Genomic DNA, 23,921 nt, shown 5'->3' with positions numbered 1-23,921 from the left:
GACCAATAACAACTGTGTCTATTGGGAGAGGTTTGTGAATTGGCTGTGAAGACACATAACAACAAAGAAGGGCAGATTTCTAAATCCAAGGCATAGTAAACATAAATAAATACATCCTCTAGTTAGAAAGCCTTATCAGAACATTTGGGACCTAATGTTCTAAACTTTTCTTTAACTTTTTACAGCCCCACTCATAGATGTCACACCTAGCCACAGTGGTTCAGCCATGCTGATGCTGCTCTCCGTGGTATTTGTGGGATTGGCAGTATTTGTAATCTACAAATTCAAAAGGTATGACTCCTTCCTTCTTTCCCTGCCATTCTTCTGTCAGGTGTGAAAGCATAATGCAAAGAGCACCTTAGCATACACGCCAATTATGGTTTCTGTTAATGTTTTAGGAAGATTCCGGGCATTAATGTTTATGCACAGATGCAGAATGAGAAAGATCAAGAGATGGTCAGTCCAGGCAGTCAAAGTGAAAGCATGCCTAATGTCCCTCAAAGGGAGCTGATGACCCCAGAACAACTAGTAGATGAGAAGTTGGATACCCAGCCCATAGGTAAATAAACTACAGCAGCCAATAATTAGTCAAAGTCTGCATTCTCATTGGCTATATCTATTCTGAGTCTTCCAACCTCCTCTGCTAAAACACTGTTCCCACTGCTCTGTTAATCTCTCTCTAAATTGGTCTAAACTAACTCCAAGATCTTTACTTCTCCTCTTCTATTTATTGAATAAGAAAATCCACAGTGAAGTTTTGTCTTCACTATAATAACTCTCTCTGCAGTTGTTCAGGGTTATGAAAACAAGAAAGTTGTGTGATCAGGAAAATGTTTATGAGTTTCTGGTTCACAGTTCCTGCCATGAAGTTTACCTGTACCTATGAAGCTGCGTGATAGTTACTGGGAAAGTGCAAACTCCACCTTGCTAGCCTCCCAACAAATTGCAAAGCACTTTGTCTTCACTGCACGGTAGATTTAATTGTTGTTATTCCATCTCATGTTTTAGGGCAAGCCCCTATAGAACATTAGAAACAACAGGGCCTCAGATAAAGTGTGCTGTGCTTTCAAAATATCTTCCCATGAATAGTCACTCTAACATAGCCCACCTACATTGAAGGTAGGAAGCAGTCTGGCAAAGGATGTATAGAGACATATCACTTTTAATTTTGCCATCACCCATTAGTGTAGTCTATCTGTTGAGAAAGAAAAAAAAGATAGATTTAGGAGGTACTTTGCTAACAATGTTATCCAGAGTAGCCTTGATGTGGTCTGGGAGATTTCAGTGCTACTTCAAGAAAACTGAAAATAATTGTTTTTTGGTGCTACAGTGTTTGTGTTCCTTGGCTTGGTTTAATACGACAGACTGCAGACCAAACTCTCGGTAGCAGTCCTCAGTTAACTCAGTTGGTTTTGGCAGGATCTCACTGGAAATGTCTTCAAGGATAACAGCCTGAGAGTTTCAGCCAAAAGGGAAAGCAAACAAGATGCATGTATGTAAAGTTCTGCAGGAACTGGTTATGTTCACCAAACATTAAATTGTTGCAGGGCACATAGAATCATGTGAGTTACCAATCTTCCTAGCATTTGATCATGTGGCAAGGAGATTCTTGCCTCATGCTTGTGCCTGAGCAGAAATCTAGGGAAGTCAGTGCAGGAGAAAGTCATCCTCACCACTTGGACACAGGCTAAAGAGGAATCCTTCCACAAGTAGCTGCATACTCAGAGGAATATAGGAAGATGCCTTCTACTTAGTCAGACCCTTGGGTTATATAATCCAGTATTATTTGCTCATACTGGCAGCAGGAAAGATCCTTCCCATCACCTGCTCCCTGAGCTTTAAAAACAAAACAAAGCAAAAAAATACAAGAGATGCCAGGGATTGAACCTGGGACCTTGTGCACACAAAGCTCGTGGTGCAGCCCCTTCCCAAGGGGCTGTACATTGTGACTTGGAAAATTGTGGTTGCTATTCACCACCTGATTACCTTTTTTACTAAATTGTATTCCTCTCATTCTTAAATATTATATGGCTTTCTGGATTGAGCATCCTAGTTTTGATTTACTATTCCTGCCTGATAGACAATTTGAGCATGATAATTATCTGCCCTGTCTACATGTTCTTTCTTTCTTTCTTTCTTTCTTTCTTTCTTTCTTTCTTTCTTTCTTTCTTTCTTTCTTTCTTTCCTCTCTCAACCTCTCTCTCTCTTTCCTCTACACTCTATAATCTAGATTATATATATTTTGTTGGACAATGTTAAATATGTAACAGTCCCTCAGTGCAGGGATTTAAACTTGCTGACCTCTGTTTCCTTTTCAGTCAAATGATTCTATGAATAACTTGAAAATGCTACATTCTAGAAATCTTGGTTTCCTGAAAGCCTTCATAATTAAAATGTGTTGGAAGATGCAAAGTTCATTTCTGCCTGGTTTTATCGTTACCTGATGGTACAATTGTTGTGGATATCCAAATAAAAAGCCGTATTTTAAATGCCATTCTGTACAATGCACAAATCATTTAAAATGCAGTAGCTGAATTTAATGGAATAATGCCATTGCCTTCAATGAACTTGGGCTGTTTTAAATTGAAATGCTACAGCTTTACTTTCCCCCATTTATTTTCTTTTGTATTATATGCAATGAACTATGAGGGTTGGGGTTCTGGCAGGAATACACTTTTGACAACAAAGCCAACCCTTTCCTTCTAGGATGACCACAAAACCACATAAGAGAAGGACAACAGAATCAGTGTATAGCAAGGTTATCCATTTTTCAATCGATGCCGATCTTGTGCTTTAATACTCAGATATAAAGTAGGATAAGTTTCCCCATTGCTTTATGCCGATGCAACAGAATTCTGCTTGTACAATGAAACATCCCCATCTTCTCTTCTTCCCTGCAGCTGCCTGCACACCCTCAAAAATTTGATTCATGTGATTGAGGGACTCCTCCCCACACCCAAATTGATCCATTTGTGGGCATGCTGGGAGAGGAGAGGAAGTCTCCTTGCATGAGCAGAATGCCATTCAAACATCATCACCATCAACAACAACAACAATTACAGTTCTATCCCATCTTTCCTTCAAGGAGCTCAAAGTGGCATACAGTGGTACCTCGTGTTACGTACTGTCCCCCTTACAAATGCTTTGGGTTACGTGCTCTGCTAACCCGGAAGTAGATGCCCCTTGTTGAGAACTTTGCCCTGGGATGCGAGTGGAAGTCGCACTCCTGCAGCGCGGCAGTGCCTTTAGCGAAAACACGCCTCATGTTACGAGTAGTTTCGGCTTAAGAACGGACCTCCGGAACGGATTAAGTACATAACACGAGGTACCACTGTACCTCCTCATTTTGTCCTCACATAACCCTGAGGGGTAAGTTAGGCTGAAAGGCAGCGACTGGCCCAAGGTGACCCAGGGAGCTTCTTGGCCGAGTGGGGATGCGAACCATGGTCCTAGGTCCTAGTACAGTGGTGCCTCGCAAGACGAAAAGAATCCGTTCTGTGATTCTCTTCGTCTAGCGGTTTTTTCGTCTTGCGAAGCAAGCCCATTGACGGATTAGCGGATTAGCGCTATTAGCGGCTTTTAGCGGCTTTTTGTGGCTTTTTGTGGCTTTTAGCGGCTTATCGGCTTATCGGGTCAGCTTAGCGGTAAGCTTAGCGGCTTAGAAAAAGGGGGGGAAAGGAAAAAAACCCCGCAGGAACTCGCAAGACATTTTCGTCTTGCGAAGCAAGCCCATAGGAGATTCGTTTTGTGAAGCACCTCCAAAACGGAAAACTCTTTCGTCTAGCGAGTTTTCCGTTTTGCGAGGCATTCGTCTTGCGGGGCACCACTGTATGATATTCTAACACCACACCATAGAACCTTATATGTTCAGCTGCACAAGAGCAAACTGAGTAAAAAAAAATTGCATCATTTTCATTGATACAAATGTAATAAGCACAGGGTTCACATAATAGTTTTTAAATTACAGCTCAATCATACCAACATAACAGCTTTCAAATGGTAAAAAATGCACTATAAAACTAACAGAAATTCTCATTTACTTTCATATACAAATGTTCTATCAGGAGAGTTACATGAGTTCCAGAGAACTTGGGAGACCTTTATAAATCTCCGTTGCAGCCTGAAATATTTGCTCCAACCTCCAAGCATATCCTGATTATTGCAAATCACAGTTAGGTTTGTAGTGCTATGCCCACTTTCCTGAGAATAAGCCTCTTCAGTCAGTTGGGTGTGTGTCTGTAGAGCTATTAATGTCAGTGCTAATATATACCAGAGCTATCTTGTCCGTTTCATATCAACATCTTTCATGGGGATAGGGGACCATTGAGAAAAATCTTGCTGTAACTCAGTGAACCTGTTTTCACAAATGCATGAACACATATTTACATTCATCATGGGGCATTTTTTTCCACCCCTCTCATTTTCACAGTCCCATCCAACTCTTTGTTGATTCATAAGCCACTTTTAAAGCTCTAGGGTTCATGGATGCAAAAGCACAGCAAAAGAAATTCTTGAACTGAATTCTGAAGAGAATAAAATTAATATGATGATGAGCAAAACAATGAGAAAAACTCAGAAAATCATGAATTGGGCATCGGAAGATCAGAACGTGAGCAGCAAAATGCTACGAATATTTGGCCCAAGTGGCAGAAATGTTCTGACAGGAATGAGAGGAGATATGAAGCAGCTGGGAGAATCAATACAAATGCTAAGATAAAAATGGGATCCAGGGAGAAAAATTAACCATTAGTCAAAATGCAATAAAAAAGAAAGGGAATTGACTAGCAGATGGACAGCAACCGAACAACAATTCATAGGAAAGAAAAGGGAAATAGCATTAATATTAAATGAAGGCAAGGAATGAGAAGACAAAGAGATGATGAGCAAGGGGAAAGCATAAAGCCAACTTTGCTGCCAAAGTCTTCATGGCCAATTGAATGAGAAAACACGAAGCCACTCAAAAGAAATAACAGCAGGAGTCTTGCAGAGAGAGTGCATACATGGAAGAACTGAAAGAGAAAAAGCACATGAATAAGAACAATCTTATTACACATAGAGCTGCATCTCAAGAGACTATACAAAAGGAAATGAGAAAGAGAAGAATGGCAGGGACTGTGGATGCAGTTAGGTCAGGCTAAGCATGGTGCTGGTTTCTGAGAAGTCTACCTAACTAACAAATAGAGATGATTTTTGAGGAGATGGGGAGCTGAAGTTGGGGTGGCAAACCAGTGGTCTTCCAGATATTGCTGAACTACAGCTTGCTTCTTCCCAGACCATGCTGGCTGGGGCTGAAGAAGAAAATGTGTGGTCAGAGGGAAAGAAATTCTGCTCAACAGAATTAGGCTGCATTCACACAACACTTGATTCTATTTTCCTGACATTTTCTCACTTGATAATTTCCATGTTTATTGTCACCTTTCATACTCAAAAACCCCTTCTGGAAATCTAGCTGAATCTTGTGAAGGTTTAGCACTCATTTCTGTGTTAATTGCCTGCAGAAAAATCCATTTGTGACCACGTTAACCCAGAGAATTGTGAGATGAAATTTGGTGTGGTATGCTGGGGTGCAGTTATTTCCCATCGAAGCCATGGGTGACTCATGAAGGAACAGAAGCAGATAAGAACATAAAGGGTGGCACCATATCTAATGATGTCTACTCTTGAGTCATGCCATGCCCACTGGCATGAATTAAATTTAGCAGGACATGTTGATATATCAATCAAAAAGCCACAGTTCCATCTCACAACAGGCGATGTGGTGTAAAAGGGCCATTGAAAACCAAGACAGACATCTTAGCATTATAACCAGGAAAACTAATGCAATATTCCCCATGCCTGAATTCAACCTTAGTATCAAACAATGACCTAGCAAGAGTGACCGTTTGGGTTCAGTCCATCAGCAAGTGTGAATCACTGACTTCAGTTATATTCCAATACCTAAATTTCAAGTTCTACATTGTTAGAAAAGGGACTCTAAGCACTAGTTTAAGTCTGGGCTGACATATCCCTTGAACAGTACATTTGGCTTTCTTGGCCTTGAGCACTCAAACTTGGAGAATTCTAAAGGCACAGAATGTAAGTCATAAGAAGGTAGAGGTGCAATAATCTATCCAGAAAATGACCTTTTAAATGGATCATAAGGAGTAAGGAACAGAGCAAGACCTGCCAGCAGCAAGGAAAGAGGCACATTTTGACAATTCTGTAAATAGAAGTTTATTTATAAGTACACAGTTGGTGATTAAATGCATGCAAAATATGTTCTCTTATTATAATTGTGTGGTTTTTATTCTTAATCAGCTTCCCTTCCTCCCCCTCTCCTTGCCCTTGTGGTACTGTGCTTTTAATGAATCTAACTGATTCTAGCTGGGGTTATTTGTAGGGTTGCCAGATTTCCAAAGACCAATTCTTGTACACAAGAGGCTATTGGGAGGAAAAATTCCTGGACATCCTGGACACCAACCAACGAGCGTGAGCAGACAGCCAAGGACTGCCCAGAGTCCAGGACCAGACAGTGCATAGACTGTTGCCCTACTGATGAGCATGCTGGCGGTCAGATGTATGAGGAGCGCTCGTCAGGCGCAGGTGCGCTGGGTTGCTGACCTGCTGATTAGTAGACTGGCGGTCAGCAGAGTGGAAGGGGGGCTGGGGGGGCTGTCTGCCGAGGGCAAATACCAAAGCATCAGTATGGAGAAGCGAGTGGGCAGATTGAGTCCTTTCAGAGCTGCCAGTCACAAGACTCAACTATGAGGACACTGCACAAAGCAGGCAGTTCTTCCATGTCCAAACCAATCATGGATATCTGGCAACCCTATTTTGGATCTAGCCTTGGCTTAATATGAGCCAGTGCTTACCAGGGCTCAGCCTGAGAGCATTTCATGATGCCAGGCTCAGCTTTGGACACTGACAACTAAAAAGAGCTAGAGTGCATCTTTTATGCATGTGAGGGTTGTCTCTTGCTCCACGCTGAGTTATCACAGCCAATCTCAACCTGTCTGGGATTAAGGTTGCTTCTTAGTGAATCATTAGAAGTAAATGAACATCTCCACTCAGACAGAAGAACAATTTTCTTAATCTGGGGGAGAAGATGTCACAGAGTCTATTTGGCTTTGATAGGATTCTAGCTGGTCACCTGAAGTTGCATGTTTTACGCAAGGCTTCGGTTAAGGGCCCCTTGTGGACAGATTAGGTAGAATATAATTTTGTCAAATAAATAAAGCCAACAGGTGCTGCCAGCATAGTTTGACATATCCTTATGGAGGATGGATAAGACATTCTCCATTCAGTAATGTTTCTGTGGGCAGCCCAGAAAACTTGGAGGGACAGAAAGTTAGCACTATCCTTAGTGCATAGCCCTCCCTATTTCTCTTTCATGACAACCGGTTCTGCTGGAGGGCTTTGGATATTCCCAGAGATAAGGAGTTTTATGGCAGAAGGTACTGCTTACATGCAGAATGAGAGCCTCTGGTGCTCTTTCTTTAAAAATTAACCACTGGATATGAAAACTGACTCAGTTCACATCTGACAGTCACTGGGTGGGAACACAAAGACAAATGCACCGGCAGATTGTCAGATCTCTGACACCTTGTATTTCATTTCAAATGCCATTAAAAGCATTGTGCTGCTTCTCAGAGGAACACTGCTAGTCCCATTCCTCCTCTCCCTCATCTGCCACTCCATAATTTGACATGGTTAAGTCATATTCATTAGTACAGGAACAAGACATTACAGTCTGCCTTCTAAATGACAAGCAGATATTCTGGGTGCATGGTGTGTTAGGAAGAAACAATTAAATCCAAAGACAATTGACATGATATTGAGAAACTTTCTGCTCCTGCTCGCTTTGCTAACTCTCCTTTTGTTGTTGTTTTTCTCTGCCGCAGGAAGTATTTCCACAGTTGCTGAGACACAAAGCACAAAAGAAATCCCTACCTGTATAAATGTTTGAAACAAGGACACCGGTCTATCTCTGTCCCCTTCACCCTGATATATATATATATATGTATAAAAAGAAAAAAAGGAAACCAATCACTGCTTTTGGACTTTTTGATTCTTCTGACGACAAAGGGGTTTTTAGCTTTAAGCCTGTGCATGTGGATGTCATTTGGATAACATATTGGGAACTGCAGTGTACAGGTGCTCTATTTTAATGGAGTAAAAGAGGAAGGAAAAAAACACTTCCTCTTAATCCTCTTCTCTCTTCTTTTCTAATCAAGGTTTAATTTGTAAGTGATTCATAATGAATATAGGCCAAGAACGTGCATGGGGTCTTTGTGGGAGGGGGTGGAAGTTCCTGACTTTCGGTATAACTTATGCTTTTAGCACTGCAAGATTGTAGGTGGATTTGCCACTCCAGTCTACATTCCTGCACCTGCAATCCTATACACACAGACTTAGAAGTAAGCCCCACTGAACTCAGTGAGGCTTTCTACTGAGTAGACATGCATAGGAATGCAGTGTCAAATACTCACAAAAAATCTGCACTAGAGTTTGATGGCATCACAATGTTCTTAGGGGGGTTGTTTATGTTTTTCAGATGTCTCTGTTTGGACTTTTACTTTTTGTCTTGTGATGTTCCTTTGTCTAAAGCTGTTTTTAGCTTGTTCAGATACAGTTCAAGGTCCAGATGCAGGTCAAGTTCCTTTCACTGGCAGAATCAAATTATTTCCTAAACATGTTGTCCCTTCATTCATGCCTTTCTAGGGCAGTGTGGCTGTCCAAATGTTCCTGGACTTCAGCTCCCATCAGCTCTAGCCAGCAGAGCAGGCAATAAAGGATGGTGGGAGCTGGAGTTCCATCAAACACAGTTTTCCCATCCATATCATATGGGATAAAGAACTAGCTACTCCAAGACTGACCTTTGAAGTATCTAACCATAAAATACATTTCACTCTCTGATTGTTGTTAGTTACATTCTGCACATAACCATTGCAATCAAGAATGAAAAAGGAATGGTGCTATCCAGTCCAAATTGATTCAGTCCTGCTTAGCATCTGCATCAGTTCCTTCATGTGTTTTTTCCAGCATTCTGACTATTCTATTCTGACAGGAATAGTTTTAAAGAAAGCTGAGTGCAATTTGTGGCAGGCATACAGTATTTCCCATACTGTACACAAACATTTATTTTGCTCCATTGTTCCATCTGGCCTAACAGATCGAGCAATTAGTGTATAGATCATGAGCACAAATCCTTAAAAAACAAAAAACCACTTTCAGCTTGCAGAGGACGTGCTCAAGAATAATAGTTTTGCAACTCCTGGTGCGAGTGCTAGAGCTGCACATAGTACAATAAGCTCTTACAATGTGCTCTTAGAGAGCCCCACAAGCTGAGGATGTAAAAGACACCAAGGTATATATAAGGTCCACTCACATAATATTTCTTGTCCCATCCTATGGCTGGATAATGGTACACCTGTTACCAAAAATAAAGCAGTGAAACTTTCTTATCTTCATGCTATATGCACTGCTCTTCATCTTAATGAACAAGACATGTCCTCCTATCAGTTTCAAAGCTGTTAGAACTCAGATTAATCATTGTCATTGCTCTGCTCTGATCACATCACCAGGGACTCATCACAACTAGGTCCAGCTACAAGTGCTACAAATTAAACTGAAATTATTTCAGGAGCTAGATTTAGTCCATCAGATGTGGCCTATTGATCTTGAATTTGTATCACTCATTCCCCAGTCTCCCACTTGCACTACACATCCTCTCCTCTCCACCCCCATGCACCCTCAATATCTACACCAGAGGGTTGGGGGATGCCCTGGAGCAGATTTTGGGGGCACATAAGAAGATGAGAGTCCCACTGCATAAAGTGGAACACTGCTGGTGCAATATTGATTACAGTCCAATAAGTCCAGACTGGAGCACTGCCTCCCCAACGCCCTACTGGTGCTGATGTCCAGTAATAATCTGGATAAGGCAATTTACAACCTGAGGGCTGCAGGCTTTCAAATATATTTTATGTTCACACACATTAGGGGAGTACAAAGTTGGTCATAATGGGAAGTACAGTTCCCATGATCTCCATGTACACATGTAGATTTCTCCATTGCAGGATATATTGGACTAGATGATCCTCGGGGTCCCTACAATTCTATCATAGTGGTATCAAATTAATTTTGGGAGCTCCATATTCCAACTCTGGATTGGATCCTTTTTTTGGCCATTCCCTTTAATTAGGGAAATAAAGTTGGGGTATAAGGACTAGCCACTTCGTATTAGAACTGAGGCCTTCAAACACTGGTATTCAATGGCTTCTATGTGACTGGATGCAATGATGGAATCTTTTTCAGGCATCTGAAAGCAGTTTGTACCAACAGCTAATATCCACGTCAATAATCCAGTCAATTCAAGTTACTTCCAGATGTTCACACTGATTTCTGTCAAGCAGCCTTTCCCAAGCTGGTGCTATCCAGAAGTTTTGGCAGACAGCTTCTATCACCCCCAGCCAATGGTCAGGGATGATGGAAATTATAGTCTGAAACCTCTGTTGAGGCTGAGGAAGGCTGCTGCAGATCATACCTAAGACTGGTTCCCTTTTCATCTCTTTCAGCAATCTTTATTCAGTCTGCAGCTAATTGGGGGATTGCTTAAATTGAATCAAATAATGAATTGTGTGTGCAGGTTCTTCTGACTCCATCAAAAATTCAACAGTTCAAATGCTTGAACTCTTATAGCTTAAAATTGTTAAGTGTGCACTGTGAGATTATGGATTTCAGAATGAGTACTGAAAAATGTGAACGTCTTGATAATGACAAAAGTATTATAACTAACTGCTGTTTTTAAAACACACACACACAATTCCTGGTCTGCTGCAAAAAACTAATAGGCTGATCCATAAGGATCCTACAATGCATTCTTCTACCACTTCATTACATAGCAGGACTTTAAAAAATGAAACCTAAAAATCATTGAAATCAGATAACGCTGATGCTAGTTGAATTCCAACCTTCAGTTCCAGCAAAGAGAGAGGATGGGGAGGTAGAGCACAAAGCCCTATACAAATACATTGCTGCATTTCAGTCCTGTTGTGCTGGTGTTGCTGGCCAGCCTACCATTTATTAAGCTATGGCACTTGTGGGCATTGGGGGAGGGGGGGAGCCAGTACCCTACAGAGTAATCACAATACACAAAGTGCAACAGGCTGAATAATAATAACCATAAACATTTTATTGGTTATTTCCTAACGTAAAGGTCTAGCCCAGTATGTGCAACATATACAGTTCATATGTACAGTATATAACCTATGAAACTAATCCCAATATTAATACATTTTGTCTTTTCTTATCTTTTCCTATTGTTTCTTCTTGTGAGTTCATGTATAACACAATCCTTAGGCTTTATTATTGTTTCTTCTTGTAAGCAGGTAAAAATAGAAAAGAAAAGTTATGTTAGGAAATAAACAAGAAAATATTTATGGTTATTATTATTCAGCCTGCTGCTCTTTGTGTATTCTGATTACCGTATTTGTTTAGCAAGGTATTGAATTTGTTTTGACCCTACAGAGTAATGACAGAGTCACTACAGTTGAGGCAGCAAACACAGGTATGGCTCACCTGTGCCTTATCCTAAAATATGGCTCACCTTTTGTCTTCTGTGGAGCTTATTGAATATTACAAACCATCATTTGCATATGTGCAAACCATAGTCATATTTATAAACAACCTGCTCCAATGCAATTTAATCTGATAGGTATTTAATCTAGATGACAGGGTGCTGATGTAACTGCTGCAACACAGATGTATTCAAACAGCTATACAAATATTTAGGATCAGAATGTGAATTTCTGTTTGATTTAGTGGGGTCAAATCCACTTGGATATAGGTACCCTGACTTAAATTGTTTATAGACCAATTCACACAATCATTTTAGCATGGATGGGAGAATGAAAAGTGAGTTGCCACCCCCACACCCCCACCACACATTTATGGCTTCTCATATGAATGCTCTGATGGGTGCTTCAGATCACAAGTTTGCACCTCTTTGAGTAGATTTGGGCCAGATTGGGTCCTTGTTTCCACATGGCAAGATCCCATGTTGCTGGGTTTTAGGCCTTTCCTACCCGAGCAACCATCGAGTTTGGCCATGCCACGTGCTTTTAGTATACAGCTGATGAGTGCAGGTGAGCCATGTTTTGCCACAAGGAAGTGCAATATAAATTTATATAGTCACTTTCTCATCTGTAGCCCCTTAGAATGAAGCTGAGTGTTACTACTAACAAGAACACAGAGACATAGTAATGGTCAGAACTTGCATATGACCATCTCCCTTGGTAAGCACCAACAGTTGCTTCTCTGGAAAAGCTTCAAGATTTTTGCTTGGAGCTCAGCAAGCCATAATGCTAAGACATGTCAAGGAGGTGACTAAGTGAAAAAAGATGTCAGGGATGTAACTGAGGGCTGCCCTGCACATAGATATATATTCACCTCAGAAGTTGAATTTTAGTCCCAAATGAACACATTTGAAGAAAAACTGGGAACTTCTAAATGATTTATGTCTGCTGCTGATGGTTTTTCAAATTCCTCTGCACCTTTTGCTACAACATTTGGCATCACTCATGTGTCTACAGCTGTAACTCTCGGGTGGCTGGGAAAGTAGTCAATGTTCACTGTATAGTAACCCTCACAATTCTAATAGGCCATGGAAGTCCAGTGTTAGCCAAGTTATTTTTATAGGTCAGTTTGAATGTTTTTCTCTCTCTTATAGCATTGGATTTACTGCTAATTTTGAAATGACTTTTTGATGTAATCCCCCCCTTTTTGTTGGATACTATGTAGTGTAATGTATAATTGCTATTGTTTATTGCTTTTACAGTCATATTTATTAAACAGATTCTGTCTCTAAAGAAAGTCACAGATGTTTTGTTCAATTATCGTATACTGCTTGACTGCGAAAATAATAATAAAAGTTTTACTTGTACATACAATGTAAAATTGAAGAAATAAGAATTTTGGCTTAAGTATTAGAGTGAAATCAAGCCTAAGCCCCATTGATTTCCATTGTAGTATTAACATTCATGCTTAAATCTCTCCCATTGAAATAAATGGGTCTGAAATGGCTTATTTTCTAACTGACTTGTACCTTAATTATCAGGCAGTAATCACTCTAACAAAAGGGACGCTGGTGGCGCTGTGGGTTAAACCACAGAGCCTAGGACTTGCCAATCAGAAGGTCGGCGGTTCGGTCCCTGCTCCTGCCAACCTAGCAGTTCGAAAGCACGTCAAAGTGCAAGTAGATAAATAGGTACCGCTCCGGCAGAAAGGTAAACGGCGTTTCCGTGCGCTGCTCTGGTTCACCAGAAGCGACTTAGTCATGCTGGCCACATGACCCGGAAGCTGTACGCCGGCTCCCACGGCCAATAAAGCGAGATGAGTGGCGCAACCCCAGAGTCGGCCACAACTGGGCCTAATGGTCAGGGGTCCCTTTACCTTTACCTAATCACTCTAACATATAAGCAGATTTAGAAACCAAATCAATTTCAAGCCATGACTTGAAATTGAAACACTTGAAACACAGACTGCTATTAATGCTAGGAATTGTGCTAAAGCAACACTAGAAGCCCCCCTTCATCCTAAGGTCGCAGAGCAGGTCACAACAACAGAATGGTGCATTAAATCCAATGCAGTGTGCCTCGGCATTTGTGGTTGAAAATGGGGGATGGCACATTCATTGCACTGAATATTCAGATTGATCTTTTTATTGCTTCTTTTATCTTTTATTCCCTATATTGTATTGTATTTATTGTAATGCCTGTGTGGTCCACCAATACGTCCAGCAATCTTCAAGTTGTTTGGGAGGAAAAAATAGTTGGGGGAACCACTGGCATAGATCAAATCCAAATCTATAGATCAAATCTTGTTGCTGACATTTTTCTGTCTTGCACTACAAAACGGGGAACAGATGGCTTCATGAAGTCAGACATCATGAAATACATTTGAATAGGGCTGCATGATGGCAGGGTCATATGCATAGGTCATGTTATTGAAGTGGGTATTTTCTGGTCAACTGATGTGGTGTGAAATAGTCCAGGAATATGGGAACAGTATCAGTAAAGACGAGATCACAGTGGAGAAGAGAGCAACCATTGCCCACTTTGGATTACGGTTGCATCATAAAGGTGTGTGTTTTTTCCATGTAAAATGAGAATTTCCGATTGCACCTTTTGGGGGACGCTTTCCAGTTAGTTCAACTACTCTTGCTGTGTGATTAACCACCTCTCAGTTTCCACTGTGAAAGGGTAGTCGGTGAAATTAAGGGCTTCTTAATTTCACTTCTGCTTTGTAAATTTCATCCCCATTAGCAATTTTGTTCCAGTTGGGTCTCTTGATGAATGCACAACACGCTGCTTTAAAAGGTGCCAGACGAAACCTTTCCTGTGTTAGGTCTTATTTGGGGAGATAATAAATGAAAGATTCCATCAGTTCAATCGACATGGGGCATGAAACAAGGCAATGTATAAAACAATAACAGTTTCTCGTCATTTTTCTCTAAATAAATCAAAGCTATTACAAGCAATGTGTGATAAATCATGGGTCTTGTGAGGTTTTGGGTCCATGAATGTTTGTGAGAACTCAGAATCGTCCAGTCATTGCAAGAGCCTACATAGCTGCCTCCTTAAGGGACTCAAGTCAGTTGTCTCATCCTTCCCCACAAAGCTCTCTCCTCACTGCAGGTGCTACTGCGGTTCAGCCTTGGGGGCAGTCTTGCAGAAAGGCCAGGGCCTTTGTATGATGAATGAGGGTGAATGAGGTCCAGATTCACCATTTGGCTAAGAAAAACAGAAAATTTTGCAGTGTAATAATCTAACAGGATATCCTCTGTGAATGAAAGTAGGGCCTTCTATTTAATGTGGAAGAAAGAGCAACTTGCTTAATGGAGTAAGTGATATCCTGGCAGCAGGGCCTGACATGAGGAATAGGCTTTCTGGGTGTTCTCTAACATAGTAACAGGCTGGTGTAGTGGAAATGTGGAAGACAACTGTATTTCGAGGAGTTAGGTGGCATGTCCCTTTCCCTTTAACATCCCTAGTTTGAGGTCTGCTGGATTCTTGTGTTTCACACACCTCTCGGGAGTTTCTTGGGTTCTTCTGTGTTGCAAGTGCTGGCTGGATGCCAGGCTGCAGGTAGTGGGAGACTCTCAGCCGCTCTGTATTAATTCCATCTCAGGGTCCTGGGCTAATCATGAATAATGCCAGGTGCACTTGATTACATCAAGGCAGGCTATAAAAGTGATAGGTGGGAGGGGCCCAGAGAGCTTCTACTCTGATCAAAGAACCTGATGGTGGGAGACCGACGGTCGGGGTCTTTCTCCTGCTGCTCTACCTGGGGCTCCGGGCAGCTGAAGGGGGAGATTGGGTAGGCCCTGTCAGGTATGTTTTATTTTATGCTTTGCATGCCTGCTGTTTATTTGTTAATAAAACTGCTTTGGTTCCCCTTTCACCTCCTCATTCCTTTTGTCCTGATATCCTTGGAAAGAACTGGTGTATTTGGCAGCATAGCTGGGTAAAAATATCTGTCTCTCCCTTTATTGCTATTGCTGTGAGGTGGTATGAGGTGAAGTGAGAGGAGAGCTCTGCTAATTTCAACCAGGTCCAGTTTGGGGGCAGAATTGGCCTTGGTGACTCTGTCGGACAACCTTTTGAGGAGATGGGCAGGGAGCATGCAGCCCTTCTGCTTCTGTTCTGTTGCTCAGAGGCAACTACTACTACTAATGTCACATGGTGTGTGGTTCAAGAACATGGGTTTGCTTAGCACCCTTATGATCCTGTTGGTGCACTGGAGAATAGTCAGAAGCAAACAGAATTTTGTGAATAAAATAGTAATGAGTAATGAGTACGCCACTAATAGAGGTATTTAACAGTTTCAACCACTTAAAAATCTGTGGTTCTGAGTGGCTATCAAGACTTCACATGAATGGCTTACCACAGGTTGGAGCCAGCATGGGCTGCCATGTTCTTACACCATCATATTAATAAACCTTTGGAAGGAATCAGCTTCCAACAATAAACTGTACTGGGGGAAGGGACAGTAAGCCCTGGGAAACTCTGTTCTCAGTTGTTTTTCTTCTGTTCTTCCTTTTCTTTTCTTTTTTCTTTTTCTTTTTCTTTTTGCAAATACTGCCTCCACATATGCTGTGGATTTACAGACATGTACAAATAGGCAGTGAAATGCAGATAAATAAAATGTATAAATAGATACTGAGGTTTATTTAAGAAATGTTTTCTATATTCGCATAGAATCTACTTTCGCTGTGTTAAGTGGATGCAGGTCATACAAAATGGTGTTATGCCAGTTCCATAATGTACTATATCTATTTGCCTCATTTTGAACACAATGCAGAGATAAGAGTACACTAGTGATTTCAAGTTCTTAAACAGCACTGCTTCTTAAAGTTCACACAGTGCAAGATGAAAGTCAGGAACATTTGGCTATTTCTTTTTAATTATGCAGAGATTTCCCATTTGTATTTCTGACAATAGCATTAGTTCTGACAGCCATAAATCATAACCAGTGAGCATGTTATCTTTGCCTGATGATCTCTAATTTAATGTAAAGAAATTTGTCTCCTCCACTGCCTGCATCTCTCCAATCACTCATTGCTCAGAATGACACAACCTGAGGTAGTAGATACAGATCCTTATTGGGTGCAGGGTTTATTTTTAAAGTCTATTTTCCCCACTTCAGCTAATGAGATACTGTCACAGCATTTCACCATGAAATGGAATAATAAAGTGCAGAACTGACTAATGCTTGTGATATGCTGAGATTAGAAAGTGCAGAAGAATGTTGCTTCAGAAATAGTCACAAGCATTTTCTTCTGGATCGGAACAAAACATCATCACGAAACAGCCTACAAAGTTTAAAATACACACGCAGTGCCTTTTTCTGTTGGGAAATGGAGCTGTTCGCTGACACTCACTAGGTTGGAAATAGGAACTGAAGGAAAATTGATGTTTACAATGTTAGAATCTAAAAATGACAAACTACAGTATGGCTGTGGTTGGTGACTCCCTTGTAGATGGGGCTGCATATTGGAACCATATTCAAATTCATATTCTTGACTTCCTAAACTCTACACTCTGAGATAATGCTTCACCCTACTGATATTTTCAGGAATGTCCTACATCCTAGACAAGCTCTTGACACAAGGTCTTTCATGCATAGCTAACGGATGGAATTTGCAATCAGAAGATGCAGTAAAGGCCACCAACTTGGATGCCTTTAAAGAAGGTTCATGGAGGATAAGTGGCTACTAGCCATGATTATGTATTACCTCCCATGTCAGATACAGTAGGCTTCTGAATATCAGTTGCTAGAAATTAGAACGGATGGGGCATGCGTTTGCTCTCATGTTCTGCTTGTGGGCTTCCTATAGGTTAGCTACTTTGAGAACAGGATGGTGGACTAGGTTGGATCTTTGGCCTAATTCTTATGACCTTAGGAAGGTGGTCAGAACACCTTAATTTCTTCCTTAGTTGGCAGGAGCGTGGTTGGATGGTCATAACAATATATAAATGGTTGTGGACACTCTGAAGCCTAGGGTGATTTTTTAAATCCTTCCATATTTGCCAGGAAGAAAACCTGCATATTGTAGAAAGGTAAAGGAATGACCGCTCCCCGCTTAAAATGGGGGGCGCCCTTTGCGTGGACGCATGCAGCCCCTGGATCCAGAGCGGCCCCAACAGCATAGGCTTGGCTTTGCCTTCCCTCAGATGGGATACCTGGAGGTCTCCGCCTACCTCAGTCAGTTGTCCAATCCCACCTGGGGGAAGCGTTGCCAAGGAGACCAGGCCAGGTAGGGGAGGGATTACCTGCCCACACAATAGAGGGAGGATCTTACCTAGGAATCCTCACTTGGCTCCAGAGCTTCTCCCACCCTACCCACCCTCAGTTAATGTCTTATTTTGCAGGTTAACTTTTCTTCACAGGTTTTGCAGGTTAACTTTTCTTCACAGGTATGCGGGCGCTGCTACGTTAAGGTCGCTGTTAAAGGGCCGGAAAGGAATTTCCCTGCATTGGCAGGTTTCGCCTTTCCCGTAGCAAAACGTCACAACTTTGGCGGTATCAGGCCTTGGGCAGAATCCTTTTGTCCATCTTCCTCTTCCAGCGGCGATACCAGGGTTCCCCGTTAAAGGGGTTTTCTGAAGGGAGGCTTTGGCCGTACACCGAAAGGTCATCACTGCTCTCTCCTGCGGCGGCGGCGTTACGGGGGCGGCCATCTCTGCTTGAACATATGTTCTCCAGAGCCGGCCCATCCCCCCCCCCACACACTGGATAACCCTGATGCTCCCTAGGTCCCCGGCTGGGGACCGGGGAGGGAGAACGCCCAATGCCTGAGCCAAGGTCTACCCACATTTGAAATTCAATAAAGTTGTGGCCAATTTAATCCCATAGCACATTGTCTTGAGTCATTATTCCACATGACGGGGGGACCGTGCAGGATCTGGGGACTCCGCCTGTCCACGCAAGGGGAAGACAACACCTAAATATTCAAACAGCTTATTAGGTTTATTGTAATAGTTGTATTTTATATTGTACTGTCTTATGTTATAGTGTACTTTGTCTTGCAGTGTGGGATCCGGATCCTGTTTACCTCTGTAAAGGGGGGTAGATGGGTATTTTCGTAGTTTATTTATTTATTTATATTACTATCTTATGATTGTGAAAGACCTTTCTCAATAGAATCTCAATAAAAAACTATACAAAGAAACCTTACCTAAAGGCCTCATTTTAGTGAGATGATTAGCTGTTCCTTTCCATATTCTATGCCAATCAATCTCCACTTTTAAGTATAATCCAGTCCAGTTCTGCCCCAGAGGTTTTGAATGCTCAGCTGTGTTTAGAATCAGTCACTGCAATTGCTCTAGTATGTTGTCAGACTGAGCCACAGTGTTCTTGCTATTCTTATCAACTTACCATAGGAAAGGGTGGTGAAATAAATGAATCATATGGATAGCAATCTTCCTGTCTTTTGCTTAACTGCATAGAGGTGAATAATGCATCTAGGACATTCATGCATAATACTGTTTATTTCACTTTATGACAAGATGTTAGATGAGTCATCTGTGGCCCAAGGAATTTTTTTATGGTTGGAAGAGTTCCAGGTGGGTTAAATCCTTTGTAGTCCTATGCGATGCACAGGATCATCAACAGCAGAAGTCAGCCACGTCTGATTCCATACAGGCCCACCTTGATTGTTAATTTTGGTTGTCATTTTTTCGCCCTTTATACTCCTGGTGGCCCCAGATAAGGATGGGTGCATAGACATCTTTACTTATAATGGGCATCAGTTTCATATTGTTAAGAGATAACACTTTTGCAGATATGTACTTAGAAAAGTGTGTGTGTGTGTGTGTGTGTGTGTGTGTGTGTGTGTGTGTGTAAAAGAGAGAAATACAGCTCTTTCTTCCCATTACAGAGGCATCCCTTCAACTTTCTGATAATCACAGATAGCTGCCATCTATTATTAGGAGAAATAAATAAAATTATGGTAAAATTATGTTGGTGGGCGGGTAATCCAGGTTTCAGATGATGTGGCTTCCCCAGAGAAAGGATCTTGTGCAGAGCTTTTCTCTGAGGGGTGCCCCCACCCCCCAGTGGAGGGGACCAAGTTGTCAGTTTGATTGAATTCAAAACTCATCCAGCCAGGTGTCAGAAAGCATGTGACTGCTTCTTTCAAGAAAGGTGATGGGAACTCTTGCAGGGGTCACCAACCTTATAGGACCATGGGGACATCGGGAAACTTTGATCACTTCTCTACCCCATCCCTGAATCAGTCCCCCTTCCAAACAGGCAGAAGTTGAAAAGGTATGCCCACACATTTTACTCTTTCAAAGGATTTGGATAGCAAGTCAGATACAACAGAATTTATCTGGGCCTTAACAGGCACATAGAGCTGAAAAAGGAAATAGGAAAGTGTCACTACTTCCATCAACTCTGTGTTCTTTTCTACATAACTATCATCACCTCCTCATGGCCTTAAGGGGCAGTGTGTGACTGGGGGGGGGTACTCTAAAAAGCCATTGCACTCATGGGCACCATGTTGGTGACCCCCTGGCTATTACAAGGGACGTTCTTTGGTGCCTGTTTGCACAGTGAAGTCATGGCTATTTTTTGAAGTAGTTAAATTCATAGGTATTGATTGTGTTGATTCCTATGGTTTCCTGTCAGTGAATCATAAAAAATTAGATCCCAAGTATTAATTTGACGAATAACTGACCAATAACTCCCCCATAACTGACTGACTCCTTCGAATCCGATCTAGTGAGCACAGTGAAACAGGCAGACAGCATTTGGATGAAATAACAAGCTGAGGTTAAATAAATGCAGGATCAAAAACTTCTGAACTCCTCTTCTTGGCCCTGTGGGAGAAAGAGTGAAGGAGGCCATTTGCAATCCTGGGGGGAAGGCTAGGTTCATTCATGTAATACTAAGCCATCACTTAGTGTTAAGTCCAAACACAGCCTATGCAATTAACTGTAATCACCAGAATGAAGGATGTGCATTTGAATGTGGTAATTCAAAGCAAAGAAATCAGCCTCTTAGGGGGGGAAAGGAGGCTGTGCGAATTTGTATTTCAGAACTAGAATTCTGTGATTTGCTTAGGGAGAGTTGTATGACTCAAGGGAAAAGAGTTTTTAAAAGCACTAGTTTATGAAAGTAAGTTTCCCCAAAATAATCTGTTGCATATTGCTCATTATCAGATCCACTGGAAGGGACTTTCTTAAGACACTAATGACACCTTGGATAGCTAGTTTCTTACCTAATGCAAAATAAATGTAGGTATTTTAACCTAATAAATATTGAAGTGTATGATCTTTCCACTATGGCTTATCTTTAGAAAGCCACAAGCGCATACAAGCACTTCTATCAACTAGGGAGAGAGCCCAATTTTGTTGATTTCTTTGTACATCTGACGGATTAGGAAAGCAGAACCAATCACATTGTCTATCCCTTGAAAATGCCTTTTTTGACATTGTGTATCGTGCAAGATAGTGGGGCAAGTTTTGTGTGCAGGAGGCAAGGCTATTTTTTCAAAAAAGGATTCTGCTTCTGACAAGCAAATATAGAACAGGAGAAGTCAAGCGGTGAATATTTCAAGCTTTGGAATCAGATTTTATTCTAAAATTGCACTATATATATGCCTGAAAATCATCTGCAAGAAGAGGTGACAGAGAAGTTAGGACTTGAGCAGCAGCAGATTTATTTTTTAACCAGATGATGCATGAAATGGCATTACCTTCCAGCCTACAAATGAAACTCTGCAGCTATCTTCAGATACCTGGTGGCGGGATTAAAAGGCCTCTCTCCAGCCTTTGACTTTGGCATCTTTGAACGTCTTTCTGCTTTCATGCTGGACAGAAAATTGTGCATTTAAAAGGCACGCTTTCTTCTAGTACAAGGTGCCCTGAGGAGATTTGTACAATTTCAAATCTTGCCTGCCAAGAAATCAAGAGGTTCTCTTTCTCTCAGGAAGTGTGAGCTAAAAGGACAAGGAGCCAGTGAGAATTTCAGAGACAGAAAACTTTGTAAATATCCTAGGGATGTCACAAGAGAGCTTTGCTGGAGCACATGTCTGCTTCACACTTGACCTCTTTTTGCTGGGTTGTGATTTGACATGGTCTTGCTTACAGCACACCTCTCTTTGGTTACCTGTTGCTTGTCGTTCCCATTGCTCTGACTTGCATGTTCTGCTTATTATTTTCTGTTCCTGTTTATCCCATCCTATCAAAATGGTAATGACTAGGGCTGTCAACTGAATAAAGATGATCTAATTTCCCTCATCCCAGCTCCCACAGATTAATTAAGCAATTTAAATACATTTAAATGGTGCACAACTTTGATGAATGTATCTTTTTAAAATGGATCGTGGAAAAAGATTGCTTCCCTTAAGCATGAGACAATGCTGTTTAAATAAACACATTTAATAAGCAAAGGTGCTAGTGCTATTTTTTCTAGCCTGGCCAGTTGGGGGAAAGGCCATGTGTGACACTATAAATGGTCAGGATACCCCAACAGACAGCCTCTTTTCATCCTTTTTCTCACCACTATCAGACCCCAGAAAAAGACCGTGGGGTGGGTCACCATCGTCCCACAGGTACAAATGCACACACATTAGATCCAGGAAATTGTGGAGAGTGCAAAATGGTGACTGGGAGGAAGAGACAGCTCACAATTAGCAGTAGAATCAGCAAGCAGGCCCTGGAAGAGCTCAACTTCCAAGCAAACAGGTCACCTTGTCTCCCTCTCTACACCCACCTTTCACACACACTTACCCACTTCCATGGCAGTGGAAGAAAAACAACATTGCATCCCCTTTTGCATGTTGTGATCCTTGAGGGGCAATTGTCTGGTCCTTTACTCATAGGCACAAGGCAAAGTTGTCATTTGAGCTATTGCTTTTCAGTTTAAATGTAAGCCATGTCATTTATGGGCGGGGTAACTCTAGAATAAATCATTATAAACCAGATCCCGATTTGCATACCTACATATCGGAGGAAATTTCATCCAATAAGCATGATCGCCCAATAAATAGCTTCACAAGCCTTACAAAAATAAAATAAATTTGTTAGATTTCAAAATAATACCACCACTAGTAATTAAACATTATGAACGCACAGTTTGAATTTTGCTTGCAGGTGCCAAGGAAATTATATGGTGATACTAGGTCACTTCCTAGAATTTTGCATTTCTCTTACTTTATGGTGATTATACTTATAAACTGCCAGACATTTTAATTACCATTACAGATACCTGCGGGCTTCAACTGGAAGCAAGCCACTGTAGAATTCAATTGCTAATTAAATTCCACTGACTATATTCTTCACCTGAAGCCCCTTAAGAAGATTGTGTTTGTCAAATTTCTTTCAGCCAAATAAGCACTTACCTAATTTCAAATTGAATATCTTTTTCAAGATTGGAAACGATCTTTCATCCACAGGGAGTTGTGGAAACAGAATGCTATCACAGTGACATCTGGGAAATGCATCTATCCCTTCCATTTAAAGAGAAATCATATGTTCTGATGTGAAGGAAGGACTCTGTGTGCATATTCTAGTAACAAATAATCAAAAATTGTGTCAGCCTGCTTATGGATGAAAGGCAGCAGTCCTACACATATTCAGTGGGCATAATTAATGAAATCAATGTGACTTAATTCCAAGTAAATGTGATTAATATTGGATTGAAAATCCATTTTGGGCTGAATAAATAAAACAGCTCTAACTTCTCTATAACCTTTGAAAGAGAATATTGGATAATTTGCACATAGTCAGACCACAGTCCCATTTGAGGATTTGTAGTGTTTCACCACAATTTTGGATTTGCATACAATCATAGTGGGTACAGAAGCACCTGCTAAAAGCCTTCCTGTTTAGACAAGCCTACCAGACGCTTATAAAGTTGAGGTAATTTTATTCTGTTTTAATACTTTAACTTTTGTGTGTTTTAAAGCAAGGTTGTAAATATTTCTTGATTTTACTATTTTATCTTTTATAAACCAGTTTGAGATTTTTTTTTTGCAATCAAGTGGTATATACATTTTATGAAATAAAATAAAGAAATAATAGTAAAGGCAGGCTTCAAAACATTGGCCATGATAAAAGGAGTGATGCAGACTGGTCACTGAGATGGGAAAAGTGGTTTTAAACAGTGGCAGAGATTTGAGCAAAGCACGGATGAAAGAATACTGAAAGAGGAAAAGTGGCCATTTTAAATAACGGCAAAGATGTGCTAGAGAATGACAGTGAGTGATGAGTGGCAGTTTAAAACAAGGTTTGAATGCAGCAAGAAGGGGGTGGGGAAAAGGCTCTGTTGTGTTACGTTTTTCCTGTTGGCTTTTGTGTGGTACCTATCTCCACTATTTCTCCTTGTTAAAACTCTTTGTGTCTCTCCATGGCTGCTTTACTCAAACCTTTATG

The 23,921-nt window shown here is 41.2% G+C and overlaps 1 protein-coding gene across 8 annotated transcripts in view; it reads left to right on the top strand.

Annotated features, from left to right (window-relative positions):
- Positions 1 to 23,921, top strand: part of SORCS1 (sortilin related VPS10 domain containing receptor 1) — a 496,054-nt gene that overhangs the window by 381,035 nt on the left and 91,098 nt on the right. The window contains exons 25-28 of one of the 8 annotated variants that reach the window (XM_081191999.1): positions 186 to 291; positions 399 to 559; positions 6,380 to 6,582; positions 7,881 to 12,852. In XM_081191999.1, coding sequence (XP_081048125.1) covers positions 186 to 291; positions 399 to 559; positions 6,380 to 6,519 — 407 coding nt within the window. In that variant the 3' untranslated portion in view covers positions 6,520 to 6,582; positions 7,881 to 12,852. Of the gene's footprint in view, positions 1 to 185; positions 292 to 398; positions 560 to 2,318; positions 3,457 to 6,379; positions 6,583 to 7,880; positions 12,853 to 23,921 lie in introns of those variants that run through there. The other 7 variants (XM_081192001.1, XM_081192002.1, XM_081192003.1 and 4 more) reach the window with 7 other exon arrangements.

Source organism: Podarcis bocagei, assembly GCF_964188305.1.
Source record: "Podarcis bocagei genome assembly, chromosome: 4".
NCBI classification, from domain to species: domain Eukaryota; kingdom Metazoa; phylum Chordata; class Lepidosauria; order Squamata; family Lacertidae; genus Podarcis; species Podarcis bocagei.
This window is presented reverse-complemented; position numbering and strand designations above follow the sequence as displayed.